The sequence below is a fragment of the Dunckerocampus dactyliophorus genome, chromosome 14 (assembly GCF_027744805.1).
Source record: "Dunckerocampus dactyliophorus isolate RoL2022-P2 chromosome 14, RoL_Ddac_1.1, whole genome shotgun sequence".
In the NCBI taxonomy this organism is placed as follows: domain Eukaryota; kingdom Metazoa; phylum Chordata; class Actinopteri; order Syngnathiformes; family Syngnathidae; genus Dunckerocampus; species Dunckerocampus dactyliophorus.
In genome coordinates, this window is record NC_072832.1 from 27012783 (window position 1) to 27035217 (window position 22435).

General features: G+C 39.6%; 1 protein-coding gene across 35 annotated transcripts in view; it reads left to right on the forward strand.

Moving 5' to 3' along the window:
- kcnma1a (potassium large conductance calcium-activated channel, subfamily M, alpha member 1a) overlaps positions 1 to 22435 on the forward strand; it is a 264345-nt gene that overhangs the window by 114356 nt on the left and 127554 nt on the right. For all 35 annotated transcript variants that reach the window (XM_054799657.1, XM_054799671.1, XM_054799666.1 and 32 more), the window contains exon 3: positions 10006 to 10067. In XM_054799657.1, the coding sequence (XP_054655632.1) occupies positions 10006 to 10067 (62 nt within the window). The remainder of the gene's footprint in view (positions 1 to 10005; positions 10068 to 22435) is intronic.

Here is a 22435-nt window from a genome sequence, read left to right on the forward strand (position 1 = left end):
TCACTTAATGTGTCTGGTAAATTGTAGTAGTATTGTATTTTATATCATAGCATAAAGAATACAAAGCATTTAATTCATTTATTAATTCAATAAGTTATGAATTTAAAGAAATTAATAATTGCTTTCACAATTTGTAATTTTTTTAGTAATTAATTTAAAAACTAATAATCAAATTTTATGTATTTATTTTAAACCCTGAAGTATGTTGAGGTAACGGGGTGATTTACGATGTAGCCAAGCTAATATACAACAACAGAAAAACAGAGCACAAAATCAGATCAAACATGCGAAAATGGTATTTTAAACATAAAAAAAGAAAGTAAGTAAAATAATAAAACATTAAAATAAACTACTAATAACCTCCTTTAAGAATGAAAACATTATTCACGATTCACACATGGCTCCGTTTATGATCAGTTATCGCTTCAACAGACAAACATGACCTGAAATGACTGAAGTATCGATATTTTGATATGGGAGTTGATTTTAGAGCATAAAGATCTGTTATCGGAAGTATCGGTATTTCAGTATCCATGCGGACATCGCTAGTATTTGAAGCAGGGTATCCTAACAGTGGCTGCCATTACAATGTCGTCTATTTTGCCTCTAAACGGGGTTTTTGCTTCAAGTTGTCGCATTCAAAAAGTCAACAAAACCCGCACTGGAGCATCCTGGGACTTCATTGTTGTCAATGCGTTTGAATCCGAGGGAGTTTCTTTCTTTCTTTCTTTCTTTCAGAGTTGTGCTTATCAAATATTTGCAAAAGCGCCAACACCGCTCTGCTGTGCATTTGTATGCGTGTGCTTCGTCTGGTGCACAGCAGGAGTCAGCAGGCTTGAGTTATGCCTGCGCTGGTGTGTGTGTGTGTGTGTGTGTGTGTGTGCATGTGTGTGTGTGTGTGACTGGAATACAAAGTGTGTTTTCCTAACAGTGATGTCAGGTCACTCCAGCCTCGTGACATTTCTCACCAAGGTGTGTGTGTGTGTGTGTGTGTGTGTGTGTGTGGACGCACACCATCAACATTTAATGGAGGTTTCAATCGTTGTCGTCCCCTCGTGAGACTCTTGACATCGCCTGCGTGCTGACATGTGATTGTGTCTTTTGTGTGAGAGCGTGCGCAGCGCTGACGAGGGAGGAGGAGTATTTGTTCTGCAGAGACAACACAAGTGCAAACATGGTGGCTATTTAATGAGAGCGCAAATCAACAGTCGCTCTTTGCTTGCAGAAAAATCTGAATCGGATGTGAGTAAATGTTTACTCACGCCTACTACGCTATTGTTTTTTTGTTTTGAAATACTTCATCCGGTATATTTGCACAGCGTAATGACATCCCATACAAAAGCTGGATCCAAACTACCATGATGGGTACCAAAATATTAGAAACAGCTCTCTGCAAAATGTACTTACGCTTATAATACAAGCACATTCAATGTTGTAAATGTATACTTCATTAGAATGTGGAATGATCAGGAGAAGAACAAGAAGAAGAAGACGCTCGCAGTTTCTTCCGTGGCCATCTTGTTTACACATGTGTTCCACAGTGGAGGAATATGCCAGCGTCTTTGTCACACACTCAAGAAAGCACCGGCGACAGTGCACGGGGATACGACTGATTGCAGACGGCCACAATGTATCCATAAAGCAGGCATCTTCAATTATTTATGATACTTTTTATGTATCTGCACCATAAAAGAGCCAAAATCACGTTTCAATACAACGGTCAACTCAAATGTAATGTACTTTATTTGGTAAATGGTAAATGGTCTTTCACTTGTGTCGCGCTTCTCCACCTCCAAGGCATTCAAAGCGCTTTGACACTGTTAGCACATTTACCTCCTGATGACGCAGCATCAGCATCATATCTTGCCCAAGGATACTTCCACCTGATCACTGGAGGACGAAGGATCAGGTGACCACAGTAGTGTCAGGAAGGGCATCCGGCATGAAAACTGAGCCTGAAACATTCATGCCATTCACAGGTAAAAATGAATGTGAATGCAAAAAAAAAAATCACATTTCAGACCAAACAATGACAGAGTCAATCAGTGAGCATTCTTATAATTCTAAAGGCAGACTTTGTGAGTATGTTTTCTTATTTAGAAGCCAAATCAAACCAGAGGAAAGATTTTAATTGTGAAAGCTTGTAAAAATCTGTCTGAAGCATCGGTCAGGCAGCTCCTCTCTGGTGCCCCCCCAACTGAGCCAGGCTGGATTAATAAACAAGAACATCCTGATGGCTGCTATTTCCCACAGGGGGTTCCCATTCATCCAACCAAGTAGACCAGAAGGTTTTTATGACCTCATTCCTCCAAAGCCCGTACAACCAGCCTGGTTTCCAACCTGCAGAAGCTTCGAAAAATACCAATCACATCACAATCCAGCTGTCAGCGTTACTTTTTAGTATTATTTCTTCTTGTCATAAAGTGAACAAACCCGACACACGAGCTGGGCGCTCACAGCTTTTACTGACCTTGCAGCTCCAAGCCCCCCAAATGTGCTCCCACGGTGGGATGTTGCTGTTAATAAAAGACACAAGTCACAAGCGCTACAGCCATTAAAAGGATTTGTCACTTTAATACACAAAGGTGCTCTTTGCTGAATCCACTAAAATAGACAGTGTAGTGTTTTTTTTTTTTATTTTTTTTTTTAGCCTGAAACAGTATTTCTCTTTCCCTTTTACTTTCTACCCAAGGTTTTTGTACATTTTCTTTCATTTCTCCAGACCTGACGGTCCCTGACATGATTTACCAATGTTGCTTAACTACAGTATGTTATATGTTGTTTCTAATTATGTTTTACATTGTTCAGATTTTAAAAGCAAATTCTAAAAAGTAAATTCGCAAAAAATTTATAGTTCATGGCGCCACCCATGACGAGCTAGCTGTCGCTGTTCAGCCTCATTTCAACAGGTTTCAATATAGCCGCATACGAGACGGAGGATGTTTATGGTGATTATAGCGAAGATTTGAGCCATGTGTCAATAGTTTATGAGGAAAAAATAAGGGGAGAAACATTTGGAGATAACATAGAGAACTTGCAGGATGTGGACTCAAGCCTTAAGACATGGAGATGAAGATTGGTCCCCTTCAAAACACAAAATGGTAATGTAATTTAATCTGGAGTTGCTTTTCTTCAATTATTTTTCAGCTTCTTAATGACCATAAAGGGTTTTTTATAGCCTGATTAAGTTTGATTTAGTCACTGCCAAAAGATCTTTAGATAACATGTATAATTCTACTTCAGCCTTGTCGCTCTCATGGAATAGTGCTTAGAAGACATTATGTAAATAAAACACAACTTACTCTGTTTGGTGGCAATTTTCATGTTGTCCTTCTTGTCATTTTTTCCTGTGAAAAAGCATGAAAAGCATGCTTTTTCAAAATGCGTTTATACCGTACTTCCAAGACAAATGCTTCTTGTAAAGGTGTTCCTTTGCAGCAGTCATCAGTGAAATATTATTCCTTAACAGGAAGGCAAACAACACATGCAAACAACATGTAGCAAACAACACTGTGAGCGCGCACCATTTTGCGCTGTTTTGTTTTTATTTACTCTGCCCACCAAACGCCTCAGTAAGCGTTGACTGTCGGGACAGAAGGCTCTGCTGCACCTCCAGTGGCACTTTTTTTTTCCCAGTTGGAAAAACTGGACAGGACGGTTGTGTTTGCGGTGCACATGCAAATTGCCCGTATTTGTGTTTGCTGGCTTGCTAGCTCACTCCGTTCATTCTGCTATAGAACCAAGGTGCCCAGGTGTTGAAACAGATGCACAGAGTGAACTCTCTTGTCATTCTTGTCAACACGTTTGGTAGCGAGACAGGAGGACAACAAGCACATGTCAATATGTCAATATGTCAAGGCCGGCAAATTCAAGGTTGTTTTTATTTATTGTGAGGTTAATTGATTTATTGATTTGGGTGACAGGCCTATCTAACCCCTGACCCCTAACACCTAACCATTAACCCCTAACCCCTAACCCCTAACCCTTAGAACAGTTTTCTTTGCTGTTGTTATTATTGGGCCAAATAAATCACCTTTTTGGGGCTCTCACATACTCAAATACTAACCACGGTTTTCGTAATGGTAGGTAGGGGTTGTGTGCATGATCCCCCCACCCCAAAATTTCGTTGGTAGCACCCTCTGGATTTTAGTAAATCTTCAGCCCCCAAAGTTACTTTTTTGGGGCCTACAAGCCAAGCCAGACCACCAAGCATTCGCCTACAGATCCTGGCCCCCGGTGTCCCACGTTGGTGCGAAGTGTGGTCTCTCCGAAGGTTCTTTTCCTTCGGGGTCACCTAGTACCTGTTTGCCGTGGGAGACCTTACCAGGGGCACGTTGCCTTTGCTTCTCCACATCGAGTAGTCCTGATGCCTCCTGGACGCCTCCCTGGTGATGTGTTCAAGGGCAAGCCCAGTCGGGAGAAAGCCTCGCCGTAGACCTAGGACACGCTGGGGGATTATGTCTCACAGCCTGGGAACGCCTTGGTGTCCTCCCTGTGGAAATGGAAGAGGTGGCGTCAGATGCTGGCACTAATGTGGTCATGCATCTCATGGGACGTTGTGTCCCGTGGTGTTGTGCGAATATCCCGATTTCCAGGATCCTGTGTAAAAGGCACATATCCTGGATAATGTGAAATCTTGCTGGACGTGTCATGGAAATGTGTTGCGTAGGTTCTGCTAACATTCCAATGCATAAAACTGGATCAAAAGAGTCCTTTTGCCACGGCACTGTGATCTGGCTTGTTGACGGAATTACTTAACCGCTGCTTCATTTCATTATGCCGACTCACCCGGTCCCTGCTGGAGGTCTGTTACGCTTTGGATCGGTTTTCATCCACTTTAAACGACTCCCAGTCGTGCTGAGATCCCGAAATTCTCCCGACTGCCAAATCAAGTGAGAGCCTCGGCCTCTCGTGTGTGTTTAATACGTGTACGTTGGTCTTATTATGTGTTTACAATTCCGCTGCAGTCATACGAGAGCTGCCTTTAGCTTTTTAGCTGGCAATGCCGAGAACCCGAAACCCTCGCACACGGGGGCACATGCACCCTTTTGTCGCCACGTCCGATACCCCAGCATGTTTGCTAAAGTGCACCTCGGAAAACATCTGACAGATTTAGCTCAGAGCTTTAAATATAGAATGGGACGCACCAATGAAAGCTAAGTGGGGTGTTATTAAGGAGAAAACATCTTCTCCGAATCCCCGTGCTCCAGTGTGACGCTCACCCCCCAGCCGCGACGTGGACGCGCTCTCGGAATCTCATGGCATGTAAATCTGGAGACAAAGTGTGCGATGACATTCAGGGCAGCTGCTATTTTCATTTTGATATCTCATTTTTGTTGGTGAGGGGATGCCCCTCCGTCTTTTAATACGGCAGGTTTCCCCTTTTGGTGCTCCTATTGCTGGATGTGTGATGGTGGGGGATGGTGCGGTGGGGGTGCACTGGCTTTCACAGCTGAATAACTGGGTCAGTTTAAGATGATGACGCGTCTTATCTCCCCAGCGCGGCGTCGGGTGCTCACTCTTGCCTGCGTGGCTTTTTAGCAAGTGACTACAATAGCAAGCGTTAAGCGGTCCTCTCTTTTTCAACCCGCCGTGACCTTTACACGCGCACGTGGCCGAAATTCAAGGGCACATCAGCGAGTTTGCATCCACTGACAAAATGACGCGTCTAATAAAAACACCGGAGAAGAAACAATTGGTAATTGGTACAGATTTTGGAATGATGATGTTTACAGTCCCCACAGCAATGACAGGACTTGTAGTGCTTCAGAATGAGATACTGTATTATCATTTGATCTACCCTGGGATAGGAAATATTATTTTATAAAATATTATTTTATATTTCATATTGATTTATATATTTATACTAGTAGATTTATACAATAGTACATACGTTTTGTGTTTTATGTGTGCATTTTTGTATACATTTACCGTATTTTCACGACCATAAAGTGCACCTTATTGAAAGACGCAGTCTCAGTTCCAGGTGCTATTTCTGTATTTAACACATACACAAGGCGCACTGTATGATTGGGCGCACGTATGCTCGCTAAAACATGCCGTGTCGCTCAGAAGTCAGTGAGGAAGCGCCAATGCTGTATTTCTTGAGACAGAACTCTCATTCAGCTTATCAAGCTCACTTGAACTCAGGAAGGTCATCACTCAACACAACAGTCTCAGTCATGGTGCACAACTAAAACCATCACACAGCAACACAAAAACACACGAGACACTACCGCTATTTGTGCAGAACAATAACTAACTATGTAGCTCAAACATGTAACTTTAAGAGCATTTGCACCAAAACACTACCGCAAAGCACCCTGGGGAACAGGAAGTGCTCCCAGCGACGCTACAGTACAATACATTTTTATTTTTATTTTTATTTTTACCTCCTGTATTTTCTTACGATTTTACATCTTCCTTGGTGTTCTGTTATTTTTTGGACAAAATAAACATCAAACAGCAAATGGTGCTCTGACGCTAGCGGAGTACGGTCATGGAGATGTCATCGTCCTGTATGCTCAATTTAAATGCATGCTCGATGTTTGCAGATGGACATTTGCACGTTTTCTGTGAGGAGCGACAGCATTTGTCTTTATTTTTGCTGAATTTTTGGCTTGTTGCATCTTTTCATTGACATGAAGCAGTCCTTGTGCACAATACAGTAGCAGTTTTCACCGTTATGCTCACCTGTTAGCCATAAAACGTACGTATGGGACTACACAACAGCAGCTTCCCAGCCTGTTTTCTTCCAAGATGTTATCGTCTTCCATCTTGAACCACACACCGTCTATTGTGTGTGTGTGTGTGTGTCAATGATGTGTTTGTCATGTAAGGTTATTCTGCCTGGCGCAACAATGTGCCCAGGCTGGCCACCATGCTGCATCCAAGCGTCAAAGCCATTAAAAATGCAAGCCAAGTGCTTAATACCTGGAGCACAAAGCGTTGGATCAATCTAAAGGGTCATCGCAGGAAAAGTAATCAAGCTCCATCATCCATAATGGATGAACAGTGGGCTTCTATTGTTGAACGGGATGAATAGAAGACTATTGTGCATCATTTGGAAGATGATTGCTGTGACGTTGCAGTGATGTCTTTCCACTTTTGGATGCATGGCATTTATTTATACATTATACCATTTCTTCATACTACTGTATTTATTTATTTATTTATTCCTCATTTTTTAAATGCATGTTCACTGCCTTTATTTATTTATTTGTTTTTTTTCATACACTGTGCATCAAGTTGAATTGTGCCAGTGGAAACCACCAATGACAGGAGGAGGATTTGTGAGGATTTTGCCCTTGAAAATGAATGGGCTTTTTTTCGCACCCCCTACTGGTGGAAAATCATTTTCCATTTTCCATTAGTGTGACATTTTGCTTTTCCTACAGGGTGACATGGCTGAGGGGTTTCCCAATCCGGTGGTTGCTGGTTCGATCCTCAATCCAGCTGTAATAATTTAACTTGTTTCGACATTCAATCTGCATTTTTACTTTCCAAAATTTCACATTCCACCGCTTTTTGTCAGCTAAAAACGAATGGACAAATGTCGCCCCCCATTTGTGAAAAATTATTTTCCATAACTGGAACATTCCATTTATTCTACAAGATGACATGGCTCAGGTGGTAGATTAGTTGTCTCCTAACCCGATGGTTGCTAGTTCGATCCTCAGTCCTCATGTAATGGTTCAACACATTTGTACATTTCAGCAACCATTTTGCATTTTTTTTACATTCCAACATAATGCATTCCGCCATTTTTTGGCCCGCGATAGCTTCCAACCATTCCAACGTCAAAATGTTCAGCTCATTCAAGACATGTAGGCTATCAATCAGGACTTTTTCCATAATCTGTTTGGTGACATTTTTCCCATTGAAAATGAGTCGACAATTTCAATGACGCCCCGTATTGGTGGAAATTCATTTTACATTTAGCATGACGTGAAACGTTCTGCTCATTCTGTGCACGGCGGCATGGCTGTCGTTACACGAGCCGTGCCGGAAACACGATCGGTTCTACGTATGCACAGAAGGCGTCTCCGTTTGGTCGACCTATTTGCCGACAGTCACGTTTTAGGAAGCTCGATTTGCGTCATCCGTCAGTCTATTTAGCGGCATTTACAGATTGTAAACGTCAGGCAACACGTTTTCTACCACGCATGTGCAATACAATCATCCCTCGCAGTATCGTGGTTTGATTATCGCACCCTCGCTGTATTGCAGGTTTTCAAAAATTAACTAATAAATGATCACTGTTTCGTGGTTTAATACGGCCTATTATTAGAAAAAAAAAATCATTTTTAAACAAATTGTATTTACTCTTGGCCTAAATTAAGCATTTTCAAGCATAAAATGGCTAAATGGTCTCACGAAATGAACTAAAATACAAATGCAAATACAATAGGCACAAGAAGCATTGTAATTGTGAATATAGTACTGTATTCTACATTGGCCACTAGGTGTCGGTGTTTGGTGATACAGGCACTAGACTCATCACTAAGGTTCCGTAGGGAACACATTTACTGTAACACTGCTGGAGCAGTTTTATTGATAAGGCTTATTAACTGTTATTCTGTCTACCGTTTTGGGTAACACGAGCGTAAAGCCATTGGAAGCCACAAGGAAGTACACTGTCCAGAAAAAACAACAACAAGCAATTGCTAACGTGTGAGTCCATGGTATCTTATTTATGTGTAATATGTTTTATTTTCTCTGATTATATCAACTATATTGGGTAAGAGGAGTGTGATGGTGACTCTAGGGGTGTTGATTCATGTCTAGAGGGCTCTAATAATGTTAAAAACCCTATTTAGAAGATCATTAACAGGTTTTCTATGCCACAACTATGAAAATATTCAATTTATTAATATTGAATCCTACTTGGTAGAAATTCACTTGGGTTTGGAATCAATTAACCGCCATAAACGAGGGATTACTCAACGTACGTATGTGGCGTAGCGCAAGCGCGGGTCACTCCTGGTGACTAATGGTTGCTGGTTCGATCATTCCAGTTTCGCTTCAGCATTTCTAATGAAACTGCTTCATGTGTAAAATTGTGCACCATTTTTCAGCTTTTATTCTTTTGCTAATTCCTCTTCTTCTGCCTCATTTTTTGTTCCGCTAACGCCTCCTTCATTCTCAACCATTTCAAACCAATCCAACGTCAAAATATTCAGCTCACTCCGGACAAGGAGGATATCTATTCAGACTTTCCAAAAATATTCCCACATTTAGTGTCATTTCATATTTCAAAATTCATTGAAAATGAACAGGTGATTTATCTTGGGCCCCCCAAAACTACTCCCGTTCTGCTGAGTGGAGTGGTTGTCTTCTCCTGAAGGTTGTGAGTTCAAGCCCTGTATAATCACAGTACGATTCATACAATTATATCAACATTCTGTTTATATTTTTTCTTATAGAGACCTTCCATACATTCTACATTTCAACATTTATTCATTTTAACAGCATTTCGGTCGAGCTCTTCAGCTCAGCTTCCAAACTACATTCATTCTGCATTGATGCATATTTCCACTGCATTTCAGCCCAGTTTCAGCGCTTCAGCTTCCAAACTACATTCATTCTACTTTTCAACTTTCATACAGTACATTTTCAAAGCATGTCAGTTTCGCTTCAGATCTTCCGCATTCACGCAATGTCTGCTGACATGACATCATCTAGTTGGATTTAATCTTGCGCAAGATGAGACGGAAAATGCGCGGATGGCATCCACGTGACATGAGTGAGTGGAATGACGCTGCTGGGTTGTACAAATGTGTTTCCTTTGTTTGCTTAGCGAGATTGGACACTGCCAGCCTTCAGTAGGTTGTATTTGCTGACATGAAGGTGAGCATCCATTATTTACAGCCAACTTTGTTAGACTGTCCATCACCGTGCAACCTGAGGATGACGAGCCAATATTTAATTACAGATCACAAGCATCTGCTGTGCTGCTTTGCGATGCTTTAAATGCTTTTTTTCTTTCTTCTCTTGTCGTTTTAGGTGGTGTTAGTATTTGCACTCAGCATCGGAGCGCTTGGAATATACTTTATAGACTCCTCTGAGTAAGTATCTCACATTTCTTCACTTTTCCTATGAGAACATTGGAAATGCCTCCTCCTGTTATGCAGCCATGATGAGTAAAATAAACATGGCATCGCCCTAAATACAGCCTATGAAATGCACATGTTTACCCACATGCGCGCACTACACGCTGCACGGGAGGATTTGTCAATGGGAGGCATGTCAGTTTCCATGGCAACACAGACAGGCGGCTACTCTGTATGTTGTATGCGTGAATAAATGAGTGAGGGGTGGCGTGGTTGGCAGTCACCCAGCTTCACATTGCCTGCCTGGCATCGCTCCGACAACCACTGCAGCACCGCATCCAGTCCTCCAAAGTATGAGAGTTCTACTTTTTGGGACGGGGTTGATCCTCGACTGAAATTCTAGTGTACATTTGTGTTGGTGATAAATATGAAAAGTTTGATAGGTGCTGCAAAGACATACAGTAATGCCTCGTTTAGCGCGGTTAATTGGACATTTACTCATCAATGGAATATTTTGCTAGTGAGAGCATAGGAAACCACCTTCTAAATATGCTTTTTAACGTTATTAGAGCCCTCTAGACATGAAATAGCACTCCGTCAGTCACCTTTACACTCATATTACCCAATATAGTGGACATAATAAGACAGAAATAAGACATACAAGGCATAAATAAGACATAATATAGACACATGTAGACCCACAAGATGTATTCATACTTTTCTGTAATCCCGAATGCACCATTCCAACGTATTTATACGTCTTTTACATTTTTTTTCACTTCAGAGCAATTTTAACCCCTGCGCACACACATGCACACGTAGTTCATTTCCAAATGTAAAAATTGCAAATAGTTCATGGTGTTATATTTGTAAATACATTGTTATTTTGATGTAAAATAGCCCTTTTTTGTGTTGTTTATGTTGTGGTATAGCTGTTTAGATATTTGAGCTGTCACAAAAGCAAAACATATTTGTGTCAAAGCGAAAGTTATGCTTGAAATGTATCTTTTCACAAAAAACATTTTTTCTCCCTTTTTTTAGTCAGGAACTGATATTTTCCTGTTTTACTGCTGATTACTAAAGAACAGAAAAAGGTAGAAACAAACTTTGTTTTTCTCTCGAAGTCTAATGTTTCTTTTTGTAGGTTCCATGTTTATATAACCATAGAACACAATATTCTGTGTGCCTTGAGAGATCAGTCAAAATGGTCTAAAATGGCCGCCACTGAAGGGGTTGTCTTTTGAAACATGGCTGGGATTGAATGAGTTAACTACGCATGACTATTATTAGGCCATATGGGATGTGGGATAGATTTACGCTACACCGCAAATGCTCCAGTTAACCGCCAAGAGTCCAAAAGTTGAAGAATAGCGTGTCTTGTGGCTGTAGGCAACCTCCTGATGTATTTTCTTTCTTTAAATGAACTCCACAAAATGGCAGTATCTGCATTTGAAGTATCATGCAGCAGCTTTATGCATCTCTGCAAGCGCTTTAAAATGTTGGTGGCACTTCTCTGCTGTTGGCGTACACGTGTGTGTACAATGAACTAGAGCGGTATTCATGTCGACAGAGTACTTTGCTCTTTAAACACTATTACAACATCGGTTCTGTTACCGCTGTGTTGCGCAATGTGCGTTGGCGCACACGTTCACACGTTCTCATGCACACCAAAATACTATTAAAGTTAAAAAATATTAGTTACATATAATAATAATTATAATAATAATAATAATACTTTATTAAAATAATATAATAATAAAGACAAATAAATATAATAACATAAATAAATATAAAGTAAATAGTAGTTAAAATAAAAAATGATAAATGCATTATTTAAAAAATGTAGTGTTTTGCTGTGTTGAGCAACATTTTCCTTTCGCACTTTCGCATGCACTCCAAATTATTATTCAACTTAAAACATTTTACTTAAATGATATAATAATAATAATGTAATACTGTTGTTAATAATTTGTTAAAATAATACTGTATAATAATAAATAATATAATAATAATGCAATAGTTCTGTTAATAATTTCTTAAAATAATATAATAATAAATCAAATAATAAATAATATAATAATAATGCAATACTGTCGTTAATAATTTGTTAAAATAATATAATAATAAATCAAAATAAATATAATAAACACGTTTATAATAAACAACAGGTAAAATAATAAAATATTTTTTTAATTTATTTTTGTTTCTATTTAATGTGTTGCTATGTTGTGCAATGTATGGTTTCCTTTCACACTTTCTCATGCACTCCAAATTCAACTTAAAAAATATTAGTTAAATATACTACTACTACTACTACTACTACTACTACTACTACTAATAATAATAATAATAATAGCAAAAAATAAATATAACAAATACATAAATATATAGTAAATAATAGTTCAGATGAAAAATAAATAAATAAATATCTTTTTTTATTTAATGTGTTGCTTTGTTGAGCAATATACATTTTCCCTTTGCAATTATCCATGCACTCCAAAATATGAATAAAATGTACAAATATTTGTTAAATAAATATAATAATAATAATAACAATAATAAAGTCAATAATAAAATATATAATCAATACATATAGAATAAATAGTAGTTATAATAATATAAAACAATTTGTCATGTATAATTTCGGAAGCCTGTCTCCAATTATCACCAGCTGTGTTCTTTCCAATTCTGAAAATAAACCCCCAGTTAGCTCTTCCACTTGCTGGATGCTTCATCAGGTACGTCTGCAAACTGTAATGTAGGCCAGTACAACATTTAATATTTCTCATGTTGCTAAATAAGCAACACAAACATGATCTGCTCTTGCAGCCGGGGGCTGTACGTGCATACTGTACATATCGTACATTGTGCAGTATATTGCGGTGCACTTTAAATGTATTGCCTTCCTCCATCACAGGGAATGTCGTAATCCATCAGTGCAGCCGTCCATATTGCCCTCAATCCCACCTTCCCCCCATATTGTGATTAAGTCCTCTGTGGGGGACTTCTTATCAAAGCGGAGCAGGTTCAAGCAACTCTGAGGGCTTTTACATGACGAACGCGGCCAAGCTTTACCCGTTACATCCTATACGCTCCGCAGCCTTACTACCGCGCTCTGGAAGCCGGTGGCTCGCCATTATTTTCTCTCATTTCATTTCAAACAGAACATCAACTTAACTCACGCTCTGAATAAATAGCAGGACACGTAGCATGTAGGTGGAACACATAAGCAACTACTGCTCATGAAAAGCAAGTAACCACAAACACGTACCGCTATGTAATTCTTACCGCAAGGCACATTTTATGCTGCACAATATTATAAAAACAATAATACATTATATAACAATTATTATGAATGATTTATTATTTCAATTATTTGAAAGTATTTATTTTGTTAAAAAATGTAAATAAAGAAATATTAAAATCAATTAATTATTAATATTATTATTATTATTAGTGTAGTAGTAGTACTTCATTAATACTCTGTGTTGGTACCATGAGGGAGAACGTCGCTGTCCGTTTGCAGCGTGCGTCAAACTAGCTGTTGGCTAGCACTTTCTTACTTTCTCCAAATAAGGAGCCTATCCCTTAGATAAGTACGTACTTTATTGATTATTGATTGAAGGAAATTCAAATACTCTAATAATGAGGGGACTATAATTTTGTGTCGATGATCCCATTTTCCCCCCGGGAAATTTTATTATTTATTATTATTGTTTTGAAGTGTTGACTGGCATGCATTACTTTGAAAGTCCCTCTGCCTCTCAGCTCCCAGAAGCACTGGCGTCAGGGCTCGCCGTGTGACGCGATACGCCTCTTCTTCTGCTGCATTGAAACTTACAGCAAGTTCTTTCTCTCCGTGAGCCACAAGGAAACACAAATATTGACTCATTCTTGTTCTGGTCACCTGGTGTGGGGCCTTGCATGCGCACGGACGCGTGACGAATAAGCAGCGTTACGCCACAAATTCATACCCTCTTCTAAAAATACTCTCATTTGCCTTTGTTGCATGCGCTGAACACCAGCAAAAAACAAAACAATGATTGCAGACTTGCTTTTAATGATCGTAATTAGCCTTGTAAATATTGACGCTTGTGTGTTGGAGGCACTGTGGGGCTGAAAAGCCATCAGAGCCCTCATGGAGCGCTAACGGCACGAGGCTGCTTGTGGATGAAGTCACAGAACTTCATCCTTCATTCATTCATAGATTACGTTGGGAATCGAATGTGTGCCGATCAAAATGTATCTACTTATCGTTTAACTGGTTTGATGTCTGACTTCTTGTTATCCTGCCGCCTCTCCCCGTCCTTTCTTTGCTTTGTGAGGCAGCAAAGCTGCTAAGAAAAAAAGCATGTTTGATCATTTTTGTTTGAGTTCTGCCTAGCAACAAGTGACCTCAAGAATAAATATTTCAACTATTTGTGGTGCGTATGCATCGAGAATTAGGAGTTAGGACAGAAACATGGTTGAGTCTATGTATTATTTCTCCGAAATCAATTATTTAGGAACAAAAATGCACTTGAATGCTTAGAAAAACATTTCCAACGTTTGACTTGAACGTTTGTACTCCACTAAAGCCTTGGGCTTGCTGTTTTTGGCAACGATGACATGATATAAACTACAATAGATGCACCCTCGGTGTTTTTATAGCGTCTTTGTAGGTTTGTATGCTGCTGAGGCCAAACTGTTCACAAAAGTGTATGATTGTGACTATTGCTCTGTTACCCTATTATTAAATAAAGTTACATTTACCATTCTAAAAGTAATTCATCATACATGAAACAAATAAATGAATACAAATGTTGACATACAGTTGCATGCAATGCGATCATTAGAGATGGGGAATCTTAAATGTTTTAATATAATAAAATGTCAATAAAATAATAATAATAATGATAGAACATAAAAATACATAAATGATCCTAAACCCTAACCCTAACTAAAATGATTTTTATTCTTATGAAAAATGTCTTTGTTCTGATGAAAATAACTATTAATACATTAAATAAATACATAAAAATAGATGTAAGTGTACTTACGGTAATGCAGTATTTTCAGATGGAGAATATTTAATGTTTTATTTTTGTGCAATTTAAATAAAATAATAATAATAATAATAATAAGACAAAATAAAAATACAATATTACCCTAATCCTAATGAAATTATTTTTACTTAATACATTAAATTAAGTATAGTTAATGCGAGAATTTGAGATGGGGAATATTTAATGTTTTACAATAATAAAAAGTAAATTAATAATACTACTACTACAACTACTACTAATAATAATACAAAAAATACCCAAACCCTAACTAAAATTATATTTACTATTGTAAAAAGAATTCATAATACATCAAATAAATACATTTTAACAAAGATTTAAGAACACTTAATGCAATAATTTGAGATGCAGACTATTTAATTTTTTTTTATGAAAAATGCAAATAAATTAAAGGACAGAATAATGTTTGATTAAACATGAAATATGAAAATATAAACACTTGTTGTTCATATACTATAACTGGGGGTTGGGCTGCTTGATTGATGCCATAGTCCCTCCATTGTTAAATATACACCCCAGTGTCTGCACCTTGATCCACTTTCTTTTTCCACCAAAATGCATTTCTTTTGTGCTTGTCTATTTACTGTTAAATGACGCCAACATATTGTGCCAAAGGGTCATTCAGACTTGTATTATAGTGCTGTAGAAGAACGTGGACTTTTGTCCTGTCGGCCAAAAGCCCCACAACAAATATGAAAATCAGGTAGCCTCCAGTTCCGAAGACTGAATGGTTTGTTGCGGCCAACGAGGCCGGAAGCGGTCATTAAGCAGTGAAATATGCCGTGGCTGAGAGGTCTTGTTTATGAGAATGAGCGCCATCTGTTTGTTGTTGCAAAAGAGTTTGTTTACCACTCAATCGGTGCACGTGACGTGCTAGAATTCAGCCTTTGTCTGCTTCTACACACGCAATTTCTATGCTCGATACATCCCCTCCCTGCCCGCATCGGCTCGGACACCTTCGTCCATTCCTCATCTCTTTATTCTTTCCTCTTCGGTGCTCCCATCAAACAAATAAAGACGAATGTAGGACAAAGTCTCCGCGGGCTGCTTTTAAAGGGACGCCCTTGTTCCTGCTCCACTTCCTGCTTCTATATTCCGCCGGTCGCGGCACGCGTGCGTCAAGGCCACACAAACCTGCACCTGTAACTCGACCATTAGCGTGCGATCAGTGTCAACACTGGAAAAAGAGACGGTTGCCAATGACTAATTCATGGGGTAACGGAGCTTGCAGGGCTTGGCAGACCTTAGACGCGCCTAAATACGGACCTCCTTCCTGGGGTGTTGACAGTACCTGGCACTGAGGTCCCCGTTTGGATCACAGAGGAGCGTGTAACCATTAGAAGACGTTATTAGTAGCCGACACCATTCCATTCACACACATAAAACACATTCAACTCTTTGATGTCACCTTGTTTATTTTTATTTTGTATTTTTGATTACTGAATAAGCTGTCTGCAAACTATTCACTTTCATAAAACTATGAACCAAATCAAAGTGACAGGTGCTCCCTACTAATGAATGGTAATGTAAGATCACTGATGAGCAGGTGGAATGGGAGTCACGGTGTAGCCTTTAGCCTGGTTGTCGGGCTAGCACTCCAGGCTAGCAGGCTGGAGAAGGCGTTTCTCCAAACCGCGTCTACGTGATTTATGACACGTGTCCATGTCATAAAATGACATATTGTGGTGCGCACGAGTCGGTGAGGACCAGGCAGCTCTTTATTTGACAGGAGCCAATCATGAGCTGTGAATAAACTCACAACGAGCTTGTCAACCCATCGGAAATTGAACAGAACAGTGACTCACGGTTTCATCTTACATTAAACACAACTTAACACTCAAAAGGTATACCTACTAAATATACAAACATGTGCCGATGCGAGTTTAAAATAGCAAACAACAGCTATTTTAACATCTACGCATAATGCATTACTGCCGGAAGAGCAGTTCATTGGAGGACAAGCAACAAAGATGGATGGCACTGCAATGCTGCCTCTGTCCACCAGAGTGAGCCAGAGGAGCCCGGAGCACAGAGCCCAGAGGGAGGCTGGCGTCATTGCAGCGCCCCAATGAATGCGTTGCTCAGGTTCAATGTCTTATGGGAAAACTTTAAAACGCTGTTTTTTTTTTCATTTTAAACTTGGTATTGGTACATGTTTGTATATTTTTGGGGTATACTTTTGGAGTGTTGAGTTGCTGTGGGGTGAATTCAGCATTGTTCTTGGTAAGTCAGACTGTTATGTTGTTATACTGTTATATATAATGACCTCCTGCAATTTCCAGTGGGTTGACAAGCTTGTTGTGAGCGCACTGATAGCTCCTGCTAATGAAAGAGCGACCTTTTCCTCACTGACTCGCGAGTGGCACAGTATTTAAACAGTCATTTGTAGTTCTGAAGTAAAGGAGATGTCACGAGATTACAACTGAACCGTAAATTAGCCGCATCGCTGTATAAACCGCAGGGTTAAACATTTTGGAAAAAAGTAGCAGGAATTGCGGTAACTGGTTGCAGACCCGGCCGTGATAAGTGATTCCTTATTATTTTTTTGTAGTTAGAGCATAACCATGGAAACCTGACCTTCTAAATATGGTTTTAACATAATTAGAGCCCTCTAGACATGAAATAACACCCCTATATTTACCTTTACACTCCTAATACCCATTACATAATGAGACATAATAAAAACTCACACGTTAGCATTGGTAGCATTCCTTGCACATGACAATAAAACTCTCTTGAATCTTGAATCTTGTTGTTTTTTTTAACTTCCTGTTCTGTATAGTACTTCCTGCCATAGTTATCCGTGTAACATTACTGACACCTAGTGACCAGTGTAGAATAATACATATCGCCAGCCGTCTTCTTCTACCGCTGCTTCATTGCGTCGCGTACGCTTCGCTACTGCCCCCTGCGGAGTGAAGGAGGTACCGCATGAAGGAGCATTATTTGGGTCACGTTTGGCGGGGCAAGTGAAGCACGTGAATGAATATTTTCATTTAGAGTGTGAGACGGTACATCATGTCGCTAGTAAAACAGCCCAAATGAATCTTCTAATGAGATAGGAGCTGCTAATTAAAAATCGAATGATAGGAATGTCTCTGTTGCTAATAGGCGGCGGCAGTCGGCAGTTTTGTGACGAATGGCTCTGCCCTTTTTTTGTTGTTAATCAAAGTCACCATTGCTGTATGGATGAGGAGGAGGAGGCGGCAGTGGTGTGGTATCCCACAATGCAGAGGGAACGAGCTATTTTTAGTACAAAGGGGAAAGCACAGCAAGCAGCCAAGTCATCTTTTTTATTTCATTATTTTTAGTGCAACATATGCAATCATTTGTGTTAGAAACGTGGTGGAGAATATTTCAACATAACAGTATATTGTTCAATTATATTATTGCAAATGTATACTACTACTACTAATAATAATAAAACCAGGACAAAAGATTCAATCAAAATGAAGTGTAAAAGGAATTATGGAATAATATAGGGGCCACAAACTGGAAGCTCACCCACCTTGCCTCCAGTGCTGCCCACACACCAATGCTGTATGAATGCGAATGAATGTTTGGTGGGGGCCGGAGAGGCCGTAGCTGCAAATTGGCAGCCACGTTTTCGTCAGACTACCCCAGGGCAGCTGTAGCTACAGATGTAGATTACCACCACCAGTGTGTGACTGACGAGCGGATGAATAATTGTGAAGTGCTTTGGGTGCCTTAAAAGCGCTATAAAATCGATTCTATTATTATTATGAAAGGAAATATGTAATAATATGAAACTGTATTATTATAAAAGTCATAATTTGCATTTACATTAATGAATAGAAATCTAATTTAATTCAATTAAAGCAATAATTTGGGTGGGATACGGAATATCTTTATTATAATAATATTTAAATTCAACAAGAATAAGAATAATAAAGGAATAATAAATTAAACAATACATTAATAATATAATAGTTAATAATAAAATCAGCAAGTGCAATTAATGAAATGATTTGTGAAAGCTTGTATTAGAAATGTGGTGGAGAATATTTCAATATAAAAAGGAATTGGGGCGGAATATTACATTGTAGCATTATGAAAATGACGAATAAAACATTAAATCAATGAATACAAATGTTAAAAATGTTTCATTCAATTAAAGCAATCATTTGAAATGTCTAAGGAATATTGTTTTAATTATAATACGATTTAAATTTGAATATCATATCATATCATATATCATATATCATGTCATATATCATATATCATATCATATATCATATCATATATCATATCATATATCATATCATATATCATATATCATATATCATATCATATATCATATATCATATATCATATCATATCATTTATCATATATCATATCATATCATATGTCATATCATATCATATATCATATCATCTATCATATATCATATATCATATCATATATCATATATCATATATCATATCATATATCATATCATATATCATATTATATATCATATATCATATCATGTATCGTATCGTATCGCATCGCATCGCATCGCATCGCATCGCATCGCATCGCATCGCATCGCATCGCATCGCATCGCATCGCATCGCATCGCATCGTATCGTATCGTATCGTATCGTATCGTATCGTATCGTATCGTATCGTATCGTATCGTATCGTATCAACTGCTTTTCTGTTTTCACGCACTTGCAGCTAATTTTAGTTATGCTCCTATTTAGCTCAGGTGCGTGCTCTTTTAGTGGTCGGAGCATTCTCTCACGTTTCGGCATGTTGGCGTTGTGGCGACGGCCCCGAGCTTGCAGAGAGCAGGATGCAAAAGCAGGTGAAAGTACATTTTATGACGAATAGCTGACAAACGCAGTCGACGCTCCGACAACCTAAGGCACGCGCACCTGAACTAAATAGGAGCGGAACTAAAATTAGCAGGTGCGAGAGAACAGAAAAGCAAAGCAGGGAAACACAGAGCGGAGCAGAAATGGAAGTAGTATCAAAATAAGGGCATGGAACAGGAACTAAGACATGAAAGGGCTCATAAAGCAAACGTGACATAACCATTGATATTATTCCTATATTTGATTGAAAGTAGCTCTAACTTACCACCCTAGTGAGGACAAGCGGGACAGAAAATGGGTGAATGGGTGCAACAACCCGGACATTGACTTCCTTATGGGTGTGTGTTATGAAGACAAGTGATTGATGCTTGACTGTAAACGTTATTTTCTTCATAGAAAAACCAAAACAGTGAGGGAGCTGATTGTACTGCCAAGCTGTTCCTATAAATACTGTAAACGCCATCTTTCTCCGGTCGAGGCTTTCGCAGATTTTCGGCGGGCGCGGTTCTTTTCTTAGCCTCCTTTGGGGATGATGTATTCATCCATCGCCCTTGTAGGTGCTATTTTTGCTTTGACCTAAGTGAATTATTTAAGTACCGACCTGTCATTCTCTCGGCTTCCCAGACGCCCCCCCCCACGCTAAGTCGCAGAGAAGAGGCAGACATTTACTGATTAGGCCTAAATCGTTTTCAAAATAGCGGTTACTCTGCAAGGCGGGGGTGGGCGGTGAATGAAAACATTCATTAGTGTGATGCATTATGGTATATCGGCGGCGAAATCCCTCACTGTTAGCCCTGCGGCTTGCCAAGGTCGCGCTGTAGGGCAAACAAAGGCCTATTGTCTCAGCCGAGGCATTTGTGGCTATTTTAAAGCATCATAATCAGACCAAGTTCTTGCCCTTGTGGACAAATGAGGATTTACATGCAGTATGTGTACGTTGTGCCCTGAAATAGACCAATGTCCTCCGCAGCGTTCCCTTCGGGAATGTGTGTGCTGTGTATGTGGCGTTTGTGTGTATGCAAATGTGTGTATGCTAATCGGCGGCCGTGGGGGTTAGACCGAGAGCAGCATGAGTTTTTTATTTTTTTTCACGGGGTTTTCTGGGTTTTTTGGGGCATTCACAAATATAAACAGAATACGGGAGCTTTTTATAGAAGCTTTGGAGTCCCCAGGATTGAGAGGCATTTATTTGCATCTTGCCCGAAGAGGATGCGGCACGTACACACACGCGCTCTGATGCACCGTCTTCCCTTCACTGTGTCACCTCTCTTTCCGTCTTTCATCTCTCTCCTTTCTTTCAGCATGTCTCTCTCCTTGCCATCACGACGTTTCTTTTTAAGCCCCCCGGCTGTGCCAGGGTTTAAAGGAGTAATAAGAGCCGTGGTGGGCCGTGGGCTATTTTCCACGGGATGCTGGCAGCTTGTGGCCAGGAATCCCATGTGACTGCGTGTCGTTAAGAGACACCCACACGCAGCGATTAGGATTTTTTTTGGACTTGTTTTACGCGCTTTTCCTGTTGGAAACTCTGCCACGAGATGAGATAACGCAATCTGGTGCAATAATACTGTCATCATTTCCATGACTATTGGAAATGACGACAGGGTAATACAGGGTAATTATGCTCATATATACAAATTTAATATTGATAAGGTAAGTTATTGTCTGGTATACAGTGTTCCCTCGTTTAGGTTCCCAAAATAGCCCGCCATAAGTGAAATCCGCAAAGTAGCCAACTTTTTTCCCAAGGATTATATATGTTTTAAGGCTGTGAAAGCCCTCACCATACACTTGAGTTAATAATGGCATTTGACATTCAATAATGACTAAACTAAAGCTTTCCCTGCTTTTCGCGTGATGCAAAGTCAAGCTGACTGACCGGTGAAGCCCGTGCTGCATTCTGCCACGCTCTTGTCGGGTTATTGAGAATGCTTTGGGTCATATGACTCGAGATGAGCAGTTAGTCAGAATTAGGCCAGAGCTGAGCCCAAGGGCGGAGCGCCACAGTGACCACTCCAAATGGTGTCTTGACTGTGCACCATCTGTGTCTATGTGGGCTCACATGTTCTTGCAAGCAAGACTTTTTTTTTTTTTTTTTTTTAGGAGCGAATGGAGGAAATTGTCAATTTTGTTTATGGATGTGTGGACAATCTCAACCTGCGGGTTATATGGGGAGGAAAAAAAATATGACTCATTGGTGTTTGATGCATGAGTTTGTAATTGAAAATTTAGGGCAACTCCTTGCAGGGCACAGACGCAAATTAACCTTTAACCCAAAATCTGATTGCGAGGAAATTGCCTTTCTTCCGAATCAAAGCGTTTATTTTTAACAATTGCCGCAAAACGGCGAGCTGTTCTAATTTCTTTGGACATTGGCGAGGCTTTTACGTCATCCTAAAGAGCAGAACAGTCCCAAGGATATGCCCGGGACGGACGGCGGGAATTAGAAGTTGCATCATTGTCTCGGAGCGGCTGATACTGAACATGAACTTCAAAGCCAAA